The sequence below is a fragment of the Phyllopteryx taeniolatus genome, chromosome 13, assembly GCF_024500385.1.
Source record: "Phyllopteryx taeniolatus isolate TA_2022b chromosome 13, UOR_Ptae_1.2, whole genome shotgun sequence".
In the NCBI taxonomy this organism is placed as follows: Eukaryota; Metazoa; Chordata; class Actinopteri; order Syngnathiformes; family Syngnathidae; genus Phyllopteryx; species Phyllopteryx taeniolatus.
The window spans coordinates 4,031,618-4,047,781 of record NC_084514.1 but is presented as its reverse complement, the minus strand read 5'-3'; the positions used below and the strand labels follow the sequence as shown (position 1 = coordinate 4,047,781).

General features: G+C 41.4%; 1 protein-coding gene across 1 annotated transcript; it reads right to left on the bottom strand.

The window, feature by feature from the left end:
- Window positions 1-12,475: 12,475 nt before the first annotated feature.
- LOC133488276 (glutathione-specific gamma-glutamylcyclotransferase 1-like) lies at window positions 12,476-15,841 on the bottom strand. Its single transcript, XM_061795930.1, has 3 exons — window positions 15,505-15,841; window positions 15,374-15,409; window positions 12,476-13,113 (listed from the first exon to the last, which is right to left on the bottom strand). Exons 1-3 carry the CDS (start codon window positions 15,793-15,795, stop codon window positions 12,709-12,711), a joined length of 732 nt encoding a protein of 243 aa, XP_061651914.1. The 5' UTR covers window positions 15,796-15,841; the 3' UTR covers window positions 12,476-12,708.
- Between the last annotated feature and the right edge of the window lie 323 nt (window positions 15,842-16,164).

Sequence of the window (16,164 nt, the reverse complement as noted above, 5' to 3'; positions counted from 1 at the left end):
AGGGCTCGATCTGCATGCTTGAATTCTACATAGACACACCGTGATGGATTAACTGGAGTGCTTGCGGTTGTTTGCTTTAATTGCCCCTTTATACATTGCGTGACATGTGCCCCGTGACATCCTGGGTTCACCCCACCTCAAGCTCAAGATTCCCCGTGACCCTGAACAGGATAAGCAGTATAGAAAATGGATGGATTGATGTAGGCATTGCGTGACATTTGCATGACCCATGTGTTGGGATAAACCTCCATCTATATCATCTTTACGTTTTAACCTGCTCTTATTCGAGGAAAAGTCAACCTCCGCCACACTGAACTAACAACTATTCAATGAAAAACTTACCTATAGAATAGCGAAGCACTGGTCGCCAGCTTGACAGCCAACAGGAGCCTAGTGGAAGATTCCAGTAGAGGTCTGAAAGGCAAGTGAGGTTCATTGTTCGGTTGACGCCGGAGAAAGCAGGATGGTAAACTTCTTAAGAGGAAGCAGAGAAAGGTCTGGATTGCGATTGGCAGTGGTGGGCATTAGCAGCTGATCAGAAAGTCAACGTAGGGTGAAATAAGTGCCAACCTGAAGATAAATAGTGGTTTGCCATAAACGGTATGCATTTCAAAAAAAATGAGAGTATACATGTATTGCCGAGTGGAAAATGGAATAAAATGGCTAAGAGGGAAGTAGTAATTTGCATTTTTATGGGTTGCAAAGTGACGACGTACAGTGTCTCAAAAAAGTGAGTACACCCTCCACATTTTTATATTTCATTATATATTTTCAAATGACAACACTGAAGAAATAACCATTTGATACAATGCAAATTAATCAATGTACATGTACATTTACTGTCCCCTCAAAATAAAGCAACACACAGCCAAGCACTGGCAACAAAAGTGAGTACACCTCAAAGTGAAACTGTCCAAATTGGGCCCAATTAGCCACTTTTCCTCCTTGCTGTCATGTGACTTGTTAGTGTTATGAGGGTTCAAGTGTGAATGGGAAGCAGGGGTGTTAAGTTTGGAATTATCGCTCCCACACACCCTCAAATTTCAATGTCATCTCCTGACAAATAACTCTCTAAGGAACTCATAATTATTATACTTATTATTATATTATTATTGTAATTCGCATTGGAGGTTCAAGGTTTGAGTCCTGCAGCAGGGTAATCTAAAATGGCAACTAGTTGTTGAAGAGATGCTAGTCTGCTTCCTGACTACTGCTCAAGATGTGCTGCACTGTTTGCAGCCAGCAGAGGCGCTGTTGCTTCAGCCTCAAATAGGTTGCAGGCGAAACAACAACATGACATCCACAATTAGGTTAAGCTGCACCTCTGTGTTATTCTGCTCAACACAACATTGGCATGGAAACAGGAGTTCAGAACATTCATTGTTAGCTTCTCGTTGTCATCGTTTTTGTTAATTTTCCCAATAATCAATCAATGACTTGAGCGCAAATTCAAGTTCCTGCTCTCAGTCATTTGAAAAGGTCGATTTAAGCAACAGCATTTTCAACGGAAAAACATGATTATGTGAAAACATGCAATGCAAACTTTTGAAAACGATCCTCAAAGTGTGTTTTTGAAAATATCACCATTCAGCAATGGTCGTCCACAGGGCTATTCCATTTGTGTTTAGAGCGCTTTTGCAGTTTAGTGCATTTACTACTATACCACTATTGCTTGAAGACACATTCAATCAAATATTAAACAACATCAAGTATATGTCAAGTTTTCCAAAAAAGCATATTCAGGCAGGGTAAACAGTTGGTGGACATGTGCAGTGTTTCTTTAGGTAATCACAACTACTCTACTTGGGTGCATGCATATTACAAAATGTTCAGGTTTTGCATCTGTGTGACCTGCGAACAAGGATTGTTTTGACAGTGTTATTGTGCAACTTTTTCAAAAACCAAACCAAACTTACTTTTTTTGACTTCTCCTCTTTTTTGCGCCACCAACCAGATGTGTGTTGTTCACATCTTTCAATTGTATACAGGAAAACAAATAAACTACGTCTGCTACAAGAATGTAATCGTGTAAATCGGGGTACACACCGCCTTGCCTTTTTTGCCGGATCAGTGCATTTGCAGCTAGTCAGAATTAATTTCATAACCAGCATTGTATCGTTTGGATGGGAAGCAGCTTAGGCTAAACCAGCCTGTCCCAATTTCTAAGTAATATTTTTGAGACCTTTGTTGGCCAGCAAACAAGCATCCCCGTCAATTCAGTCACTCCTGCTCCATTAAACCCCAGCAGGAGTCCAGAGGCGGCAGGACTTCCTAATCCTACTTTACCCTCCAGAGAGCAACACAGGAGGTCTCTCCTTGTCTCTTGTGGGATATTCAGCAGTCCTGCAGCAGAATTGTCATGCATACATCCTTCATGCAATGTGCCATACGACTTGGAGCGTGTGAATATGCATATCAATTATATAATGGGAATGATTACAATTAAAATGATCTTAACGCTTTCTTGCACTGATGGGATCCCAAATCAAATCAAATTTCCCAAGCGATGTTAATTATGTTTGATCCATTCAATGATTTTAGTTTTGTACAATGAGCAAAGACGATTCAGCTTTAGTTCAAACATCAATGAATCAACTTTTTAGTACAAGGTTCATATTCCTTTGTAATGCATTGTAATTAGTAGAATTTTTCATATATTCATCCTTCCATCCATCCATCCATCCATTTTCTTCCGCTTATCCGAGGTCAGGTCGCGGAGGCAGTAGCTTTAGCAGCGAAGCCCAGATTCCCTCTCCACAGCCATTGCCTCCAGCTCTTCTGAGGGGATCCCGAGGCACTCCATATATAAATCTCTCTCTCTCTCTCTCTCTCTCTCTCTCTCTCTCTATATATATATATATATATATATATATATATATATATATATATATATATATATATATATATATCCATCCATTTGCTTTAGCGCTTATCCTCACTAGGGTCGCGGGCATGCTGGAGCCCATCCCAGCTATCTTCGGGTGAGAGGCGGGGTCCATATACATATACAACCCCAATTCCAATGAAGTTGGGACGTTGTGTTAAACATAAATAAAAACAGAATACAATGATTTGCAAATCGTGTTCAACCTATATCTTCGTGAACAAGTGCGTGAGAAAATAGTCGAAGAGTTTAAGGACAATGTTCCTCAACGTACAATTGTAAGGAGTTTAGGGATTTCATCATCTACGGTCCATAATATCATGAAAAGGTTCAGAGAATCTGGAGAAATCACTGCATGTAAGCGAAGGCCGAAAACCAACATTGAATGCCCGTGACCTTCGATTCCTCAGGCGGCACTGCATCAAAAACCGACATCAAGGTGTAAAGGATATCACCACATGGGCTCAGGAACACTTCAGAAAACCAATGTCAGTAAATACAGTTTGGCGCTACATCCGTAAGTGCAACTTGAAACTCGACTATGCAAAGCAAAAGCCATTTATCAACAACACCCAGAAACGCAGAGAACTTGCCCAGGTGTTCATTTTGGATGCAGAAGATGAGGACTTTGATGGATTTGATGGGTTCAATCCCCGCCCCCGCCTGTGTGGAGTTTGCATGTTCTCCCTGTGCCTGCGTGGGTTTTCTCCGGACACTCCGGTTTCCTCCCACATCCCAAAAACATGCATTAATTGGAGACTCTAAATTGCCCGTAGGCATGACTGTGGGTGCGAATGGTTGTTTGTTCCTATGTGCCCTGCGATTGGCTGGCAACCAGTTCAGGGTGTACCCCGCCTCCTGCCCGATGACAGCTGGGATAGGCTCCAGCACGCCCGCGACCCTAGTGAGGAGAAGCGGCTCAGAAAATGGATGGATGGATGGATGGATATATATTCATTCATTCATCTTCCGTTCCGCTTATTCTCACTAGGGTCGCGTTCACTGATTGCCCCTGTCCCTATCCTCTGCAAATGTGTATATGTGTGTAAAAGTGAATCTTATGAAGACACTGTGTTTGCCTGCCTGAGATCTCCCAGATAATTCCAAAGCCTAGGGGCCCAGACAGCGAAAGCTCTTGTCTCCTTTGTTGACCTGGAACTACAAATTATTTGTAAATATGATTTTTAATAGGATGGGAGAGTCTGTCTCTAAATGTGGCCAACTCCTGTTTTAACGGCAATGTTGTATTGGCTGGCGACCGGTTCAGGGTGTTCCCCGACTCTCGCCCGAAGATAGCTGGGATAGGCTCCAGCACGCCCCTTGTGAGGATAAAGTGCTACAGAAAATGGATGGATGGATGTGGTATTGAGCAGACGATTGCTGTCTGAATTAATTGCATCATAATGGAGGTCTGCATGAATGTATGATATCATGTTAGGTTCTTCTTTAGACCTCAAACTCGTTGAGACTGAATCAGCAGTGCCTCTGCTGGCTGCAGTTGCTTCAAGATGCAAGTCTAAGATGAATGAATATAATCGAGCATAGTTAAAAACAAATGGGTGTCTTGTGAAAATGAGGGCATGCATGTATATGTTGAGAGACATATCTATACATACATATCTGGACAGTCAATCACAGAGCACACATAGACAAACTACCATTCATACATATGTTCACAAATATGGACAATTTATAGTCTTCGATAAACTTAACCGGCGTGTTTTGGAATGTGGGAGGAAACCGAATTACAGTACCCGGAGAAAATCCAGGTAAGCACAGGGAGAACATTAAAACTCCGACATTCAAACCGTGACCCCCATAACTGTAAGGCAGACGTGCTAACCAGTCTTGCACCGTGCTGCCTATGCATGAGTATGTTACACCAAAAACACAATGGTAGACTGTGGACTGGAGTAGCGCTTACAATGTTTTTCCTTTGAAGTATTTCCTGCACTGCTATTGCACTGACTGGAGGTCACGTTACTTGCAGATGGTTTTCAGTTTTTGTGATACATTAACGGTGATATTTCTGAAACTGAAATGTGTTAACTTGCCAAAATCCTTCCCAATTTTACAAAGTTACAACGACAAAGTGACTAAAACCCTGCAAGAGAATATACTATAATGTTCTGAATGAAGGTAAATCGTCACGCCCGTGTTTTTAAGGCTTTGTGTCATAATTACCTACTGTATCCAGCACATCCGTCATCATGACGGCGTCATATTCAACTTGCAATGTGGACTGCCAGCCTTTTTTAGTTTCCGACATAATTTAAGGAGAGGAATGAGGCGTGGTGCTTATTTGTGGATCAAATGAGTGCGTTGACAGGTCATCATTTACAGTTCAAAAGAAGTAAATGAAATGTCAGTCCCCATGACACTATTTGACCAGATCACACCATTTGACCTTTTGAGGCATCTCTGAGTTCTTTTAGCTCTAAATGCAATTGGCCTCAATCGCAACCATTTTCTTGGTCAAAAAAGGAACACATTTTACAGGATAGAACTTTCTGAGCAAACAAATATCAAATTATTAGCATCAAACAGAATACTTGGTGTTAGTCAACATGAAAAGCAAGGCAGCACGGTGTCCTTGTGCTTAGCAGATCTGTCTCACAGGGCTCCTCCCACATTCTGAAAAAATGCATGTTAGGTTCATTGAGTACACTAAATTTTCCATGGTTGTGAATGTGTATTTGAAGGGTTGTTTGTCTACAGATGCCCTAGGATTGGCTGGCAAGTCAAGGGTGGGTCCTGCAACTTTCCCAGTCAGCTGGAATAGGACAAGCAGTACAAAAAATTGATGGATGCATTGTGTAATGAGATCTTATTCAGATTTTGTCAAAATGCCTGTTTTTTAAAGTCGGAAATACTTTCTGGGCGGACAAACACGGATGAAGGCTGTAAACACAATGTTTTAAAACTCATTTTACTATAAAAAGGAGTGAATCATTGCTGTAAATAGAGACTAAAACCCGGTCTCTAAACTGCTGATCTTGTACCTAAGATCTGTGAGCGTGTGGGAAACACCAAGTGGCTTTCCGCTTGCTTGAGAGAAAACACTTGAGAGAAAAATGACAGGAAATCTCCAGGGTCTTTTTATTCAAGCTGACAAAGTGGTACAAACATGAGAGACAGAGACCTCCCATATTTGGTCACATGAAATCATCTATTAATAGCTGCAAATTTAAAGGAATGGTTTATATGCAAAGAATCACAATCGTAAATCGTAAGACCCGATTTAAGCATGACAAATTAGAACCGTATCCGTTCAGATTGGACACAGATTAAGCCTACAGGTATGTGTCTGTACACATGAATTCCATTTACCGTACACTCCGCTCCAAAATGATTGCAACAGTTAGGCCAATTTGTTTATTTTTGCTATTTACCGATCATTTGGGTTTTAAATCAAAAGAGCAATATCCATTCATTTTCTGTACCGCAATAGTTCAGCTTTGATTTCCGGATATTTACAGCTGCATCTGATACAGAACTTAGATGATAGCATTACTGCATTTATAATGCTCCCAATAACTACATCAAGCTTCATCGGATTTTTGCATTCTTCTTTTGTGATGCTTTTCCAGGTGTTTACTGCGGTGTTTTTCAGATGTGGTCTGTTGTAGGAGATTACTCCCTTCGGTCTCCTCGTAAGCCGGTAAAACACGTGATCCATACAGTAGCAGTGGTTCGAAAACTTTTTACACCAAGTATCACCGAAATCAAATACCGGTTCTTAGCTCTCCAAGTACCACCGTAATGACCAACATTCCAATACAGTAACATAGTGGTCCCAAGTGTTTATCAAAAACAAGAAATTATTTTTTTTGATAAAACGTATATTTATGACTGTTGTGAACATGAACACTGTGTTGTACATCAAAGTTAAATAAAATTGTACATCAATGAACGTTTAAAAACAAACCATTAAGGATTAAATGCAAATGTATTGGTTCTTAAAAGTTAAATACAACTGAAATGTACTTATAAAAATCTACTGTACATGAAAAGTAAACACTGTATTGTCCTGGTTTTGAAATAAAAACATTTTAAACAGGCTGCAATGACTAACTCACTCAATGTTTTAACTAGTGTTCGTTTGGAGGTTGCAGACATGCACAAAGACTTTTGCACTTGTCAAAGCTAGGCTTGCGATGAGGTTAGGGTCCATTTGCGCAAGTTGCTTGCATTGCAACCAAACTGAGCTGGACTCAGATAGTTCCTGACAGTTTTGAACAGTGGAACCAGGAAGCGTGTGTTCTCGCTTCCTCCACGTCTTCCCCTTGCTCCATTGTCCACTCAGATATGCTTATCCAAAAAGTTTGGCCTGGCCTACAAACAGTAAAAACGAAACAAAAAGTGGAACCACTTCCAATAATGAAAACAATGCATGTAAGTTGATCATCCAAAGGTCATCGACTGCAGCCAGTTGTCAGAAAGCAGAGTCCACCTCCACAACATCAAGTTGCCAGTTTTTGTCCACTGCAGGCCTTTAACCGTGACGAATCACCATATCAGCATGTCAGTGTCCTTTTGTACTTGTTCTCACTGCGTCACATCTCTCCTCTTGTGCCACTTTACACTCAGATATGCTTATCCACAACTTTCGGTTTGTCCGACAAATTCAAAATGAAACAGAAAGCAAAACAATAACCCCCTTCTTAGAATTCCAGCTCATATTCAATGAATACAGCTGTTATATCAATTTAACACACACTGATCATTCCAATGTCTGACATGGTGCATACTGTTGGCAAAATCAGGAGCTTTCACTGTAATGCACCTTACACCCTCAAGGGTCAGGGTTCAAGCCTGGTGCACGTTAGCATGCAGGTGGTAAATGAGAAAGAATTGTTTGTTTTATTTGGGGTCGGGAGGGCCGGTTAGGTCATGGCAAGTAAGATGCCACCTTGTGTCATGTCTTTTCTTCTTCTCATCACATTCCACTGAAAGGATAAGCGAGACAACAACAAATAACATCAGCCTTGCAAGTTTTAGCTCTGTCATATGCATTATAAAAACATTGTAATCTGACATCTAACATACACGCTGCAGCACTCAAAGGAGTCCTAACACACTTTTATGAGAGAGATACTGTATATCAAAAGGCTAAACAAGATTTGCAACATATTTTTCCCCATATAGATCTATTCAAAATCCAACTCAATCACCTTCATAAACCCGTTAATTGCACAGGAACAGCTTTGACAACTATATGTTAACAATGCAATTCCTGGTCACTGCATCAATTCCTAGTCACTGCCGGTCCCAAGCCCAGATAAAAAGGTATAGGTTGTGTCAGGAAGGCATCCGGCGTAAAAAACTCGTGTGCCAAACAAATTATGCGACTGATTCGTTGTGGCGACCCCTGACAGAGAAAAGATGAAAGTCACTTCTTTAGTGAGATCCATCCATCCATCCATCCATCCATTTTCTGAGCCGCTTCTCCTCACTAGGGTCGCGGGCGTGCTGGAGCCCATCCCAGCTGTCATCGGGCAGGAGGCGGGGTACACCCTGAACTGGTTGCCAGCCAATCGCAGGGCACATAGGAACAAACAACCATTCGCACTCACAGTCATGCCTACGGGCAATTTTTTCAGTCTCCAATTCATGCATGTTTTTGGGATGTGGGAGGAAACCGGAGTGCCCGGAGAAAACCCACGCAGGCACGGGGAGAACATGCAAACTCCACACAGGCGGGGCCAGGGATTGAACCCGGGTCCTCAGAACTGTGAGGCTGACGCTCTAACCAGTCGTCCACCGTGCCGCTCTTTAGTGAGATGTACAAGCTAATTTGGTGGATGCTAATAGTTGGAGATGGCTTGCTAATTGTTTATGCAGACTCATGCTTACTTCATATAGATTCATTGGTTGTGTTTTGTGTGTTGAATATAGTTCCGTGAAATTTAACTCCGTCAGTATCCTATTCTGGGTCACAAACCATCATTGCCCGATGATGTTGTAGCGCTGGAAACTGACATTGACCCAATGCACTCTTGCAAGTCATCTCAAATCTGATCCATTTCTTGCCCAAGGATGAAGTCCCTGTAAAAAGCTAATTTGTTTTTTTTTTGTGTATGGCCCAAAGATGGGAAATTTGTTAGCACGCCAATCTCAGAGACAATTCCATTACAACACGCTGGCAATTTTTTGACTTCGTTGTCACATTTCTGTGGGGCCACTTATGTATTACTCGTGCACTCACTGTAGTTGTCTCGCCATGCTGCACTATTTGCATATACTGGCCACTCTTGCCAGAGTAGCATCTGCTCCATTGCACACTGTTTGAGGAGTATCTGTAACATTTGCACAACCAACATTGTCCCAGATTATCGCACTACTCGTCACTTTAAACCGCATACACTCCTTGAAGTCTCAGCGCCCTTTGCACCATGGTCATTGCACCGGACTATTGCGATATTAGTCATTCGAACTGCTCTAAGTGCTAGAGGACTCTGCATCTTTTTGCACAATTGTTTTTTGTCAATGTCTTTATGTCTCCAAAGTGTTCTGTAAATTGACTGTCTGTTGTACTAGAGCGGCTCCAACTACCGGAGACAAATTCCTTGTGTGTTTTTTGGACATACTTGGCAAATAAAGATGATTCTGATTCTGATTCTGATAACTGTACCCATGGTGATATTGAGAAAGTGGTTTAGAAGTGTGGCCCTTATCTCATCAGGAATGTGTCTCTTCTGCTTCTTCCTCTGTTTTGCCTCATTCCTCTTCTTCTTCTTCTTCTTCTCTTCTGGCTGTTGGCCCCATCCAGTTCTTTGTCCTCTTATTATCAGACATTGTAACATTGTGTTCTGCCAGTTGAGGGTTCACGAGATGCACACTTTGACATTTCAGAAAACTTCACTGGTTGATCACTGGTTGAGCGGACGCTTCGTACATTTCCCTTCGTTAGAGAAAGTCACGATTCACCTGGGGAAAAAAGTCGAATGGAAAGTGAGATATAATGACAATTGGTTGCAACCATTTTGCATGTAGGACTTGTGTGAACTAATGCCTACTGTAAATATGGTGAGGAGTGAGATTATTCATCATAGACCCATTATTATACATTTTGATCAAAATGACAAGCAATTGATCGAATGTCAGAAAGAGCTGATAATTGCACTGTACATAATCATTTGCATGTTTCAAAACATTTGCAACATGTTCAAAGGAATGAGAAACTGCTTTTTTGGTGTGCACAAATAACACAATGATGTGGAGATTGAGCAAGTAGCTATGAGAATTTCAATTCTGATTTGACAAATGTGCCTTGAGGGTAAATCCTGAATGTAACAAGAAGTCCCTAAGAGAGTGTGTTGGTGTTCTTGTACAAATACTCTAGTTGATAACAGTAGCAACAACAAAATCATTGTTAAAGTGTAGTGTGGCTAATTCTCTGAGTCATCTGACATTTCTGTTGTGTACTTTTTGTACGGAGGCTGGTTGTGAGCACGAGGAGATTCTTTTGGTTAGATTAAAAAGATCTGCACACACCAATATTTTTTTGCTCCACATGTTGCCGACAGGCGGAACGGTGGCCGACTGGTTAGAGCGTCTGCCTCATAGTTCTGAGGTCTGGGGTTCAATCCCCAGCCCTGCCTGCGTGGAGTTTCTCCGGGCACTCCGGTTTCCTCCCACATCCCAAAAACATGCATGGTAGGTTAATTGACAACTCTAAATTGCCCGTAGGTGTGAATGTGAGTGTGAATGGTTGTTTGTTTGTAGGAGCCCTGCGATTGGCTGGCAACCAGTTCAGGGTGTGACCCGCCTCCTGCCCGATGATAGCTGGGTTAGGCTCCAGCGCGCCCGCGACTTTAGTGAGGAGAAGCGGCTCAGAAAAGGGTTGGATGGATGGATGGATGGATGTTCCCGACAGTGCATGAAGTATGCACATCGGATTCTTTGCAGAACCGACCATTGGCCTACTTGTACTTGTACGACGCCGAAAATAAAACAATGTTGTTTATCCACGGATGCAACTTTTTGTTTTCTTTCTTTCTTTCTTTTGTCAGTCCAACACGTTCACAAATTACGTACGGCCTTCTGATGAAAGTCCATGCGGGGAAGGTAATCCTTTCTGTGCTCCCCCCAACGCTTCTTGCTAAAACTCACACTGTACAAGCAGAGTTTTGTCTCTTTTTTTCACACTATGGCTTTTACTCCAGCTCACTTAAAGGGGAAATGCACTTAATTTATGCTTTTAATCAGGCCTGAATCTAGGCTGTGAATTTTAGATGTGGTGAGTTCCCAGTCAAAAATGCTATTAGTAATGATCATGAAATAACTGTCCGTAGTAATGAAATGCTATGATTAAAGTTCAATTCAGTTGCACATTATACTGTCATTAAAAAAAAAAAGGTCTATTGTAGTGTTAAAGAGTAATTAAGGATGACGCCTATTTTAGTTTTCAGTTAATGACAAAATACCCTGCGACCCGACCTTGGATAAGCGGAAGAAAATGGATGGATGGATGAGAAAATATATTCCCTTAAAGGCTACCGTATTTCAGCTTGATCGTGCCACAATTTTAGCAGCTAATATTTTTGACAGAAGCACTTAAGACGAAAAAAATTTCGTGAAAAGCGCTATGCAAGTGGAATTTTTTTTTTTTACTGCTATTGATAGAAACTATATATGCAAAAGCAGTGGTTCTCAAACTCTAAGTACCTCCTAAAAACATACTGTGCTATCAAAGTACCTCTATAATGACAAACATTAAGAGTAAAAAATATATGTAATATTATTGTAAACCACTGTAAAACCATGCAGTTTGATCAGCACTGCGCTTAAATATATGAGAATTGAAAAAGGACTTGCATATAAGTTAAATAAAAATGGTAACTAAATAATTTCTAAAAACAAACAGTTCTTAAAGATTAAGTGTAAATGTATTGTACTTCAAGGTTAAATACAACTGAACTGTAACTGTACTTTTGTTTGTATCTCCCTTCATTATCTTGGCATTGGTTGATATTTTCATTCAGTTCATTAAGTTTGACAGAATTTCATGTTTTAAATGTAATTGATTATTATTTGTATTGAATTCAGTGATTCTTTCGCGTAGTTAATCTTTTGCGCACCGCTGATTTGTGTCGTAAAAATACCACCTCCACTTAATTTAAACCCCTACAGGAGCACTAATGACACTGAGTAGTGGATGGCTATGAGTGCAATGTATTTTGGAATTTGTAGCATTCATGCTTTGTTTACTTACAGGCCAGTTTAGATATCAACATTTATTTTCAGTTCAAATTTATTCCATTAATTTCAACACACTGATAACATGTTAATGACAATCATGAATAAGTCTCAGCACCTTTCGCTCTGCTTCATGTTTATTTTGCTTGCGACATGCATTACTGTTTTTTTTTTTTTTTCAAACCATTGCCCCATCAACGTACAGGGTAATAGGTGGTCCAAAATCCCAAATGCACAGAGGCTCCCTTCAAGCCGTGTTTACTTATACGTACAGTACTCCCCTGCGGCTCTGATGAACACACAGCAGTTCCTAGAAGGTTGTAGCTGTACATTCTTGAGCCACGTGATATGTGAGCATGAGCTGGAAAGACACATATAGGGAATTCCAAACAGGACTCGGAGCACCATTTAATGAAGGCATGTTTAGTATTAAAATAAAATTAACAAATGTATACAGTATACAGGAAATGTAAACGTATTTAGTGAGTTTAAAAAATGCATCACATGCATGAAACAAGAATCAGATATAAAAATTAAGTGCTTGTAAGTCAGGCAAAAGCATCTGCTACATTTAATTCATGTGACATTTAAACGGCATAATAATGTAAAGTGCTTTATGTCTTTTAAACTGACTTCACGAGGAAGGAGTTTAGTGTTCCACAGTTGTGGTAAATGTTCAACACAGCTGCCTCGATGGAGAAGAGGTGCTCGTCATCCGCCTCGGGGCAGCAGTGTCGCATGAAGTACGCGAGCCGGAGCAGATATTCGATGTTGTGGCCCGTCTTGCCCCTGCAGACGGCAATCTGGTTGGCGATCTCCTGGTCCAAAGCGGGTCCCAGGTAAGCGGGGCTGTCAGACGTGGCGATGTAGACGAGGGCGGGGATGGTGTCTTTGGCCTTCTCCTGAGGGATGAACTCCACCATCTCTGTTACGTATCCTCCCATCGTCACTTCTCTCATGTTGAGGTACTGCAAGGCCTCTTTTATCTGAGTATCTGACACCTCATAGGCCACGCCCCATGTACAAGCCTGCGAGGGACAGAAGTGAAGAAGAACTAATCATTAACTGAAAAACATTGTTGGTCCCCTTATGTAATAGTAGAGCTGAGTTATTAAAAACAAATAAAATGTTACTGATGCTTGCAAAGTGCCAAGATGATGGCTTTATAGCAGTGGATCAGCTGCTGAATACAGAAGCTAGATTTTTTTTTTTTTCCGAATAGAATTTTCAAATGTATGGGTTACATAGCGAATGTGAGATGGTTTAACATGGACTCAAAAATTCAAAACTTTAATCTCATTTACAATCCCGAAATTTGAAAAAACCGTGACTAAATACAAAATGGTAATAATTGTCCATAATTTGATGTATCCATGCCATACCCAATGGCATGTGGTTTAATAAGAATAAAATCCATCCATCCAATATCTGAGCCGCTTATCCTCACAAGGGTTGCGGGAGCCCTGGAGCCTATCCCAGCTATCATCGGGCAGGAGGCGGGGTACACCCTGAACTGGTTGCCAGCCAATCGCAGGGCACACATAAACAAACAAGCATTCACACTCACACCTATGGCCAATTTAGAGTCTTCAATTAACCTACCATGCATGTTTTTGGGATGTGGGAGGAAACCGGAGTGTCCGGAGAAACACACACACAGGCACGGGGAGAACATGCAAACTCCACACAGGCGGGGCCGGGGATTGAACCCCGGTCCTCAGAACTGTGAGGCAGACGGTCTAACCAGTCGGTCACCGTGCCCGCTCCTCTGTCGTTTTTGGCAGTTTTTGACTGGTTTAACAGTGCGTCCATCTGCAACAATAGTCCGTTTGCTAAACATGGACAGTGGCCAACTGGTTCCGGGCGACGCAAATTGTTTATGGACAGTGCAAATTTTTTGGCCGATTTTTTTCACAGCCCTACTCCCTCCTCGTCCAACCTGCCTCCGTGTGATTTATTTTCCTTTTTCCCAAGCTCCACGGGCTCAAGAGTGCATGAACTGTGGCAGAGAAGATTGAAAAAGTGTGTTGGACTCCAGGGGGTCACTTTGAAGGAAAAAACTTTCGTTTGGATTCGAAACATGTTTTGTCGCATGAGAACACATAATCGAGGGTGTGCGGCGCATTACAGTGAAAGCTCCTGATTTTGCCAACAGTAAGCACCATTATAAAAAGGGGGTTATTGTTTTGCTTTGTTTCAATTTGAATTTGTCGGACAAACCGAAAGTTGTGGATAAGCATATCTGAGTGTAAAGTGGCACAAGAGGAGAGATGTGACGCAGTGAGAACAAGTACAAAAGGAGACTGACATGCTGATATGGTGATTCGTCACGGTTAAAGGCCTGCAGTGGACAAAAACTGGCAACTTGATGTTGGGGAGGTGGACTCTGCTTTCTGACTACTGGATGCAGTCGATGACCAACTTACATGCATCGTTTTAATTATTGGAAGTGGAAACTCCGCACAGGCGGGGCCGGGGTTTGAACCACGGTCCTCAGAACTGAGGACCGTGAGGACCGTGAGGCAGACGCTCTAACCAGTCACCGTGCTGCCTAAGAATAAAATGTATGAGCTATTATTTTTGTTCACTATTTTCCTGTAAAAATGCCTGCATGGAAGTCAGGCTAGTGAATTGAATTAAAACCATGTATCTCCAAATATTTTTTTTCTTTCTCCAAAACATGAGGGGAAAATTCACACGGTTATATTAGTTTGTTTTAAAGATGAAAAACGGGGATTACATATGTGTACAAAACTTAAATAAATCCATATCCAGTTTTAATTTAACAGTATATTGAACAAATTATTTTATGTACACACTGAGTGACCACAACATTAGGAACACCTTTTTGCAGTGGAGTATTTTGCCAAAATATTATAAACAGCTCTCTGTGTGATGCAGGGCAGTTCGACACCACTGCAAACTTCAACCACAATCATAAACATATTGATAAATTACAACTTGGCATTACAGTATTACTTTTTGAATGTAAAGTACATGGTCATAATGTGGCAATATATATTTGTTGATGTTATTATTCATATTTGTTATACTTAATACTTGCAACTCCTCTCTGATTTTCAGCTACATACTACTAACTGCATACAAATGAGATCGTTTCACAACTTCATCATATATAGCACCGCTGCTTTAGTGAACATGTCAAAACAAGCGTTCACGTTTGCAGCATTATGAAAATTATAGCTAAATTATAAAAGTTTGGTTCATTCTTATTATTTATAGCATATATTTACAGTAGCCACTGTCTCTATGTGTATGGGCGCTTACCACCTGGTCCTCCACCAGTGTTACCACTCTTCCTGGCTGTGGAGACACAGAGCACATCTGGACTCAGTCTACATTATATGTCAACAGTTTTGGAAGAAATATTGTTCACCAAAATGGTGTGGAAGTCTCACGTTTTCCTTGTCTCCTCGATAAAAGTCGTCTCCGTGCCAGAAACGCCTTTTGTAGCCCTTGATGTAGCCTATTTTTCTCCTCTGGTAGAGAAAATCAGGCTTCCACACTAAGGATCCGTAACCAAATACCCACAGGCTGCCCGTCCAATTCAAGAAGTCTTGAGCTTTCATTGAGCTGCTTAGCTTTTCACAACGAAACAAACGCGTTTTGTTTTTTTCGGATGAGTTTCTTAAAAATGCAAGTTTCTGTCCAAAGCAACATGCTGCAGGTAAAACTAATCGGAGGCACATGGACGATCTTGAAACTATCCCTGCCACGAGCGCTTCCTCCGGTTGGGCCAACACGTGTATTTGTTGTTTACGTGACGTCACAGCAAGGCGTGGCCGACCAATGGGAAGGCGGCGGGGGCGGGGCTTGGATCCCGAGCCCTGTTTGGGAAAACCACGTGAAAAAGCGGTCATGCTGCGTTTCCCATCAATGCACATTTAAAACATAACCGAAGCCATGCAGCAAGTGAAGGGAAAAGCCCAAGCCTTACTTTCGCTTGTATCGCATATAGCAACTTTTAGAAAAGGAACGGATAAGAGAGAAAGTCTTATACTCAACAGGATTAAATAACGCAGTGCAAATATCAGATAATAAAATGCTAATAAAATAAG

Coding starts and splice junctions, on each gene's coding strand:
- LOC133488276 (XM_061795930.1), bottom strand. CDS start 15,795: ATGTGCCTCCGATTAGTTTTACCTGCAGCATGTTGCTTTGGACAGAAA. Junction 15,410..15,504: donor ATCGAGGAGACAAGGAAAAC/GTGAGACTTCCA, acceptor GTGTCTCCACAG/CCAGGAAGAGTGGTAACACT. Junction 13,114..15,373: donor CACTGGTGGAGGACCAGGTG/GTAAGCGCCCAT, acceptor TGTCCCTCGCAG/GCTTGTACATGGGGCGTGGC.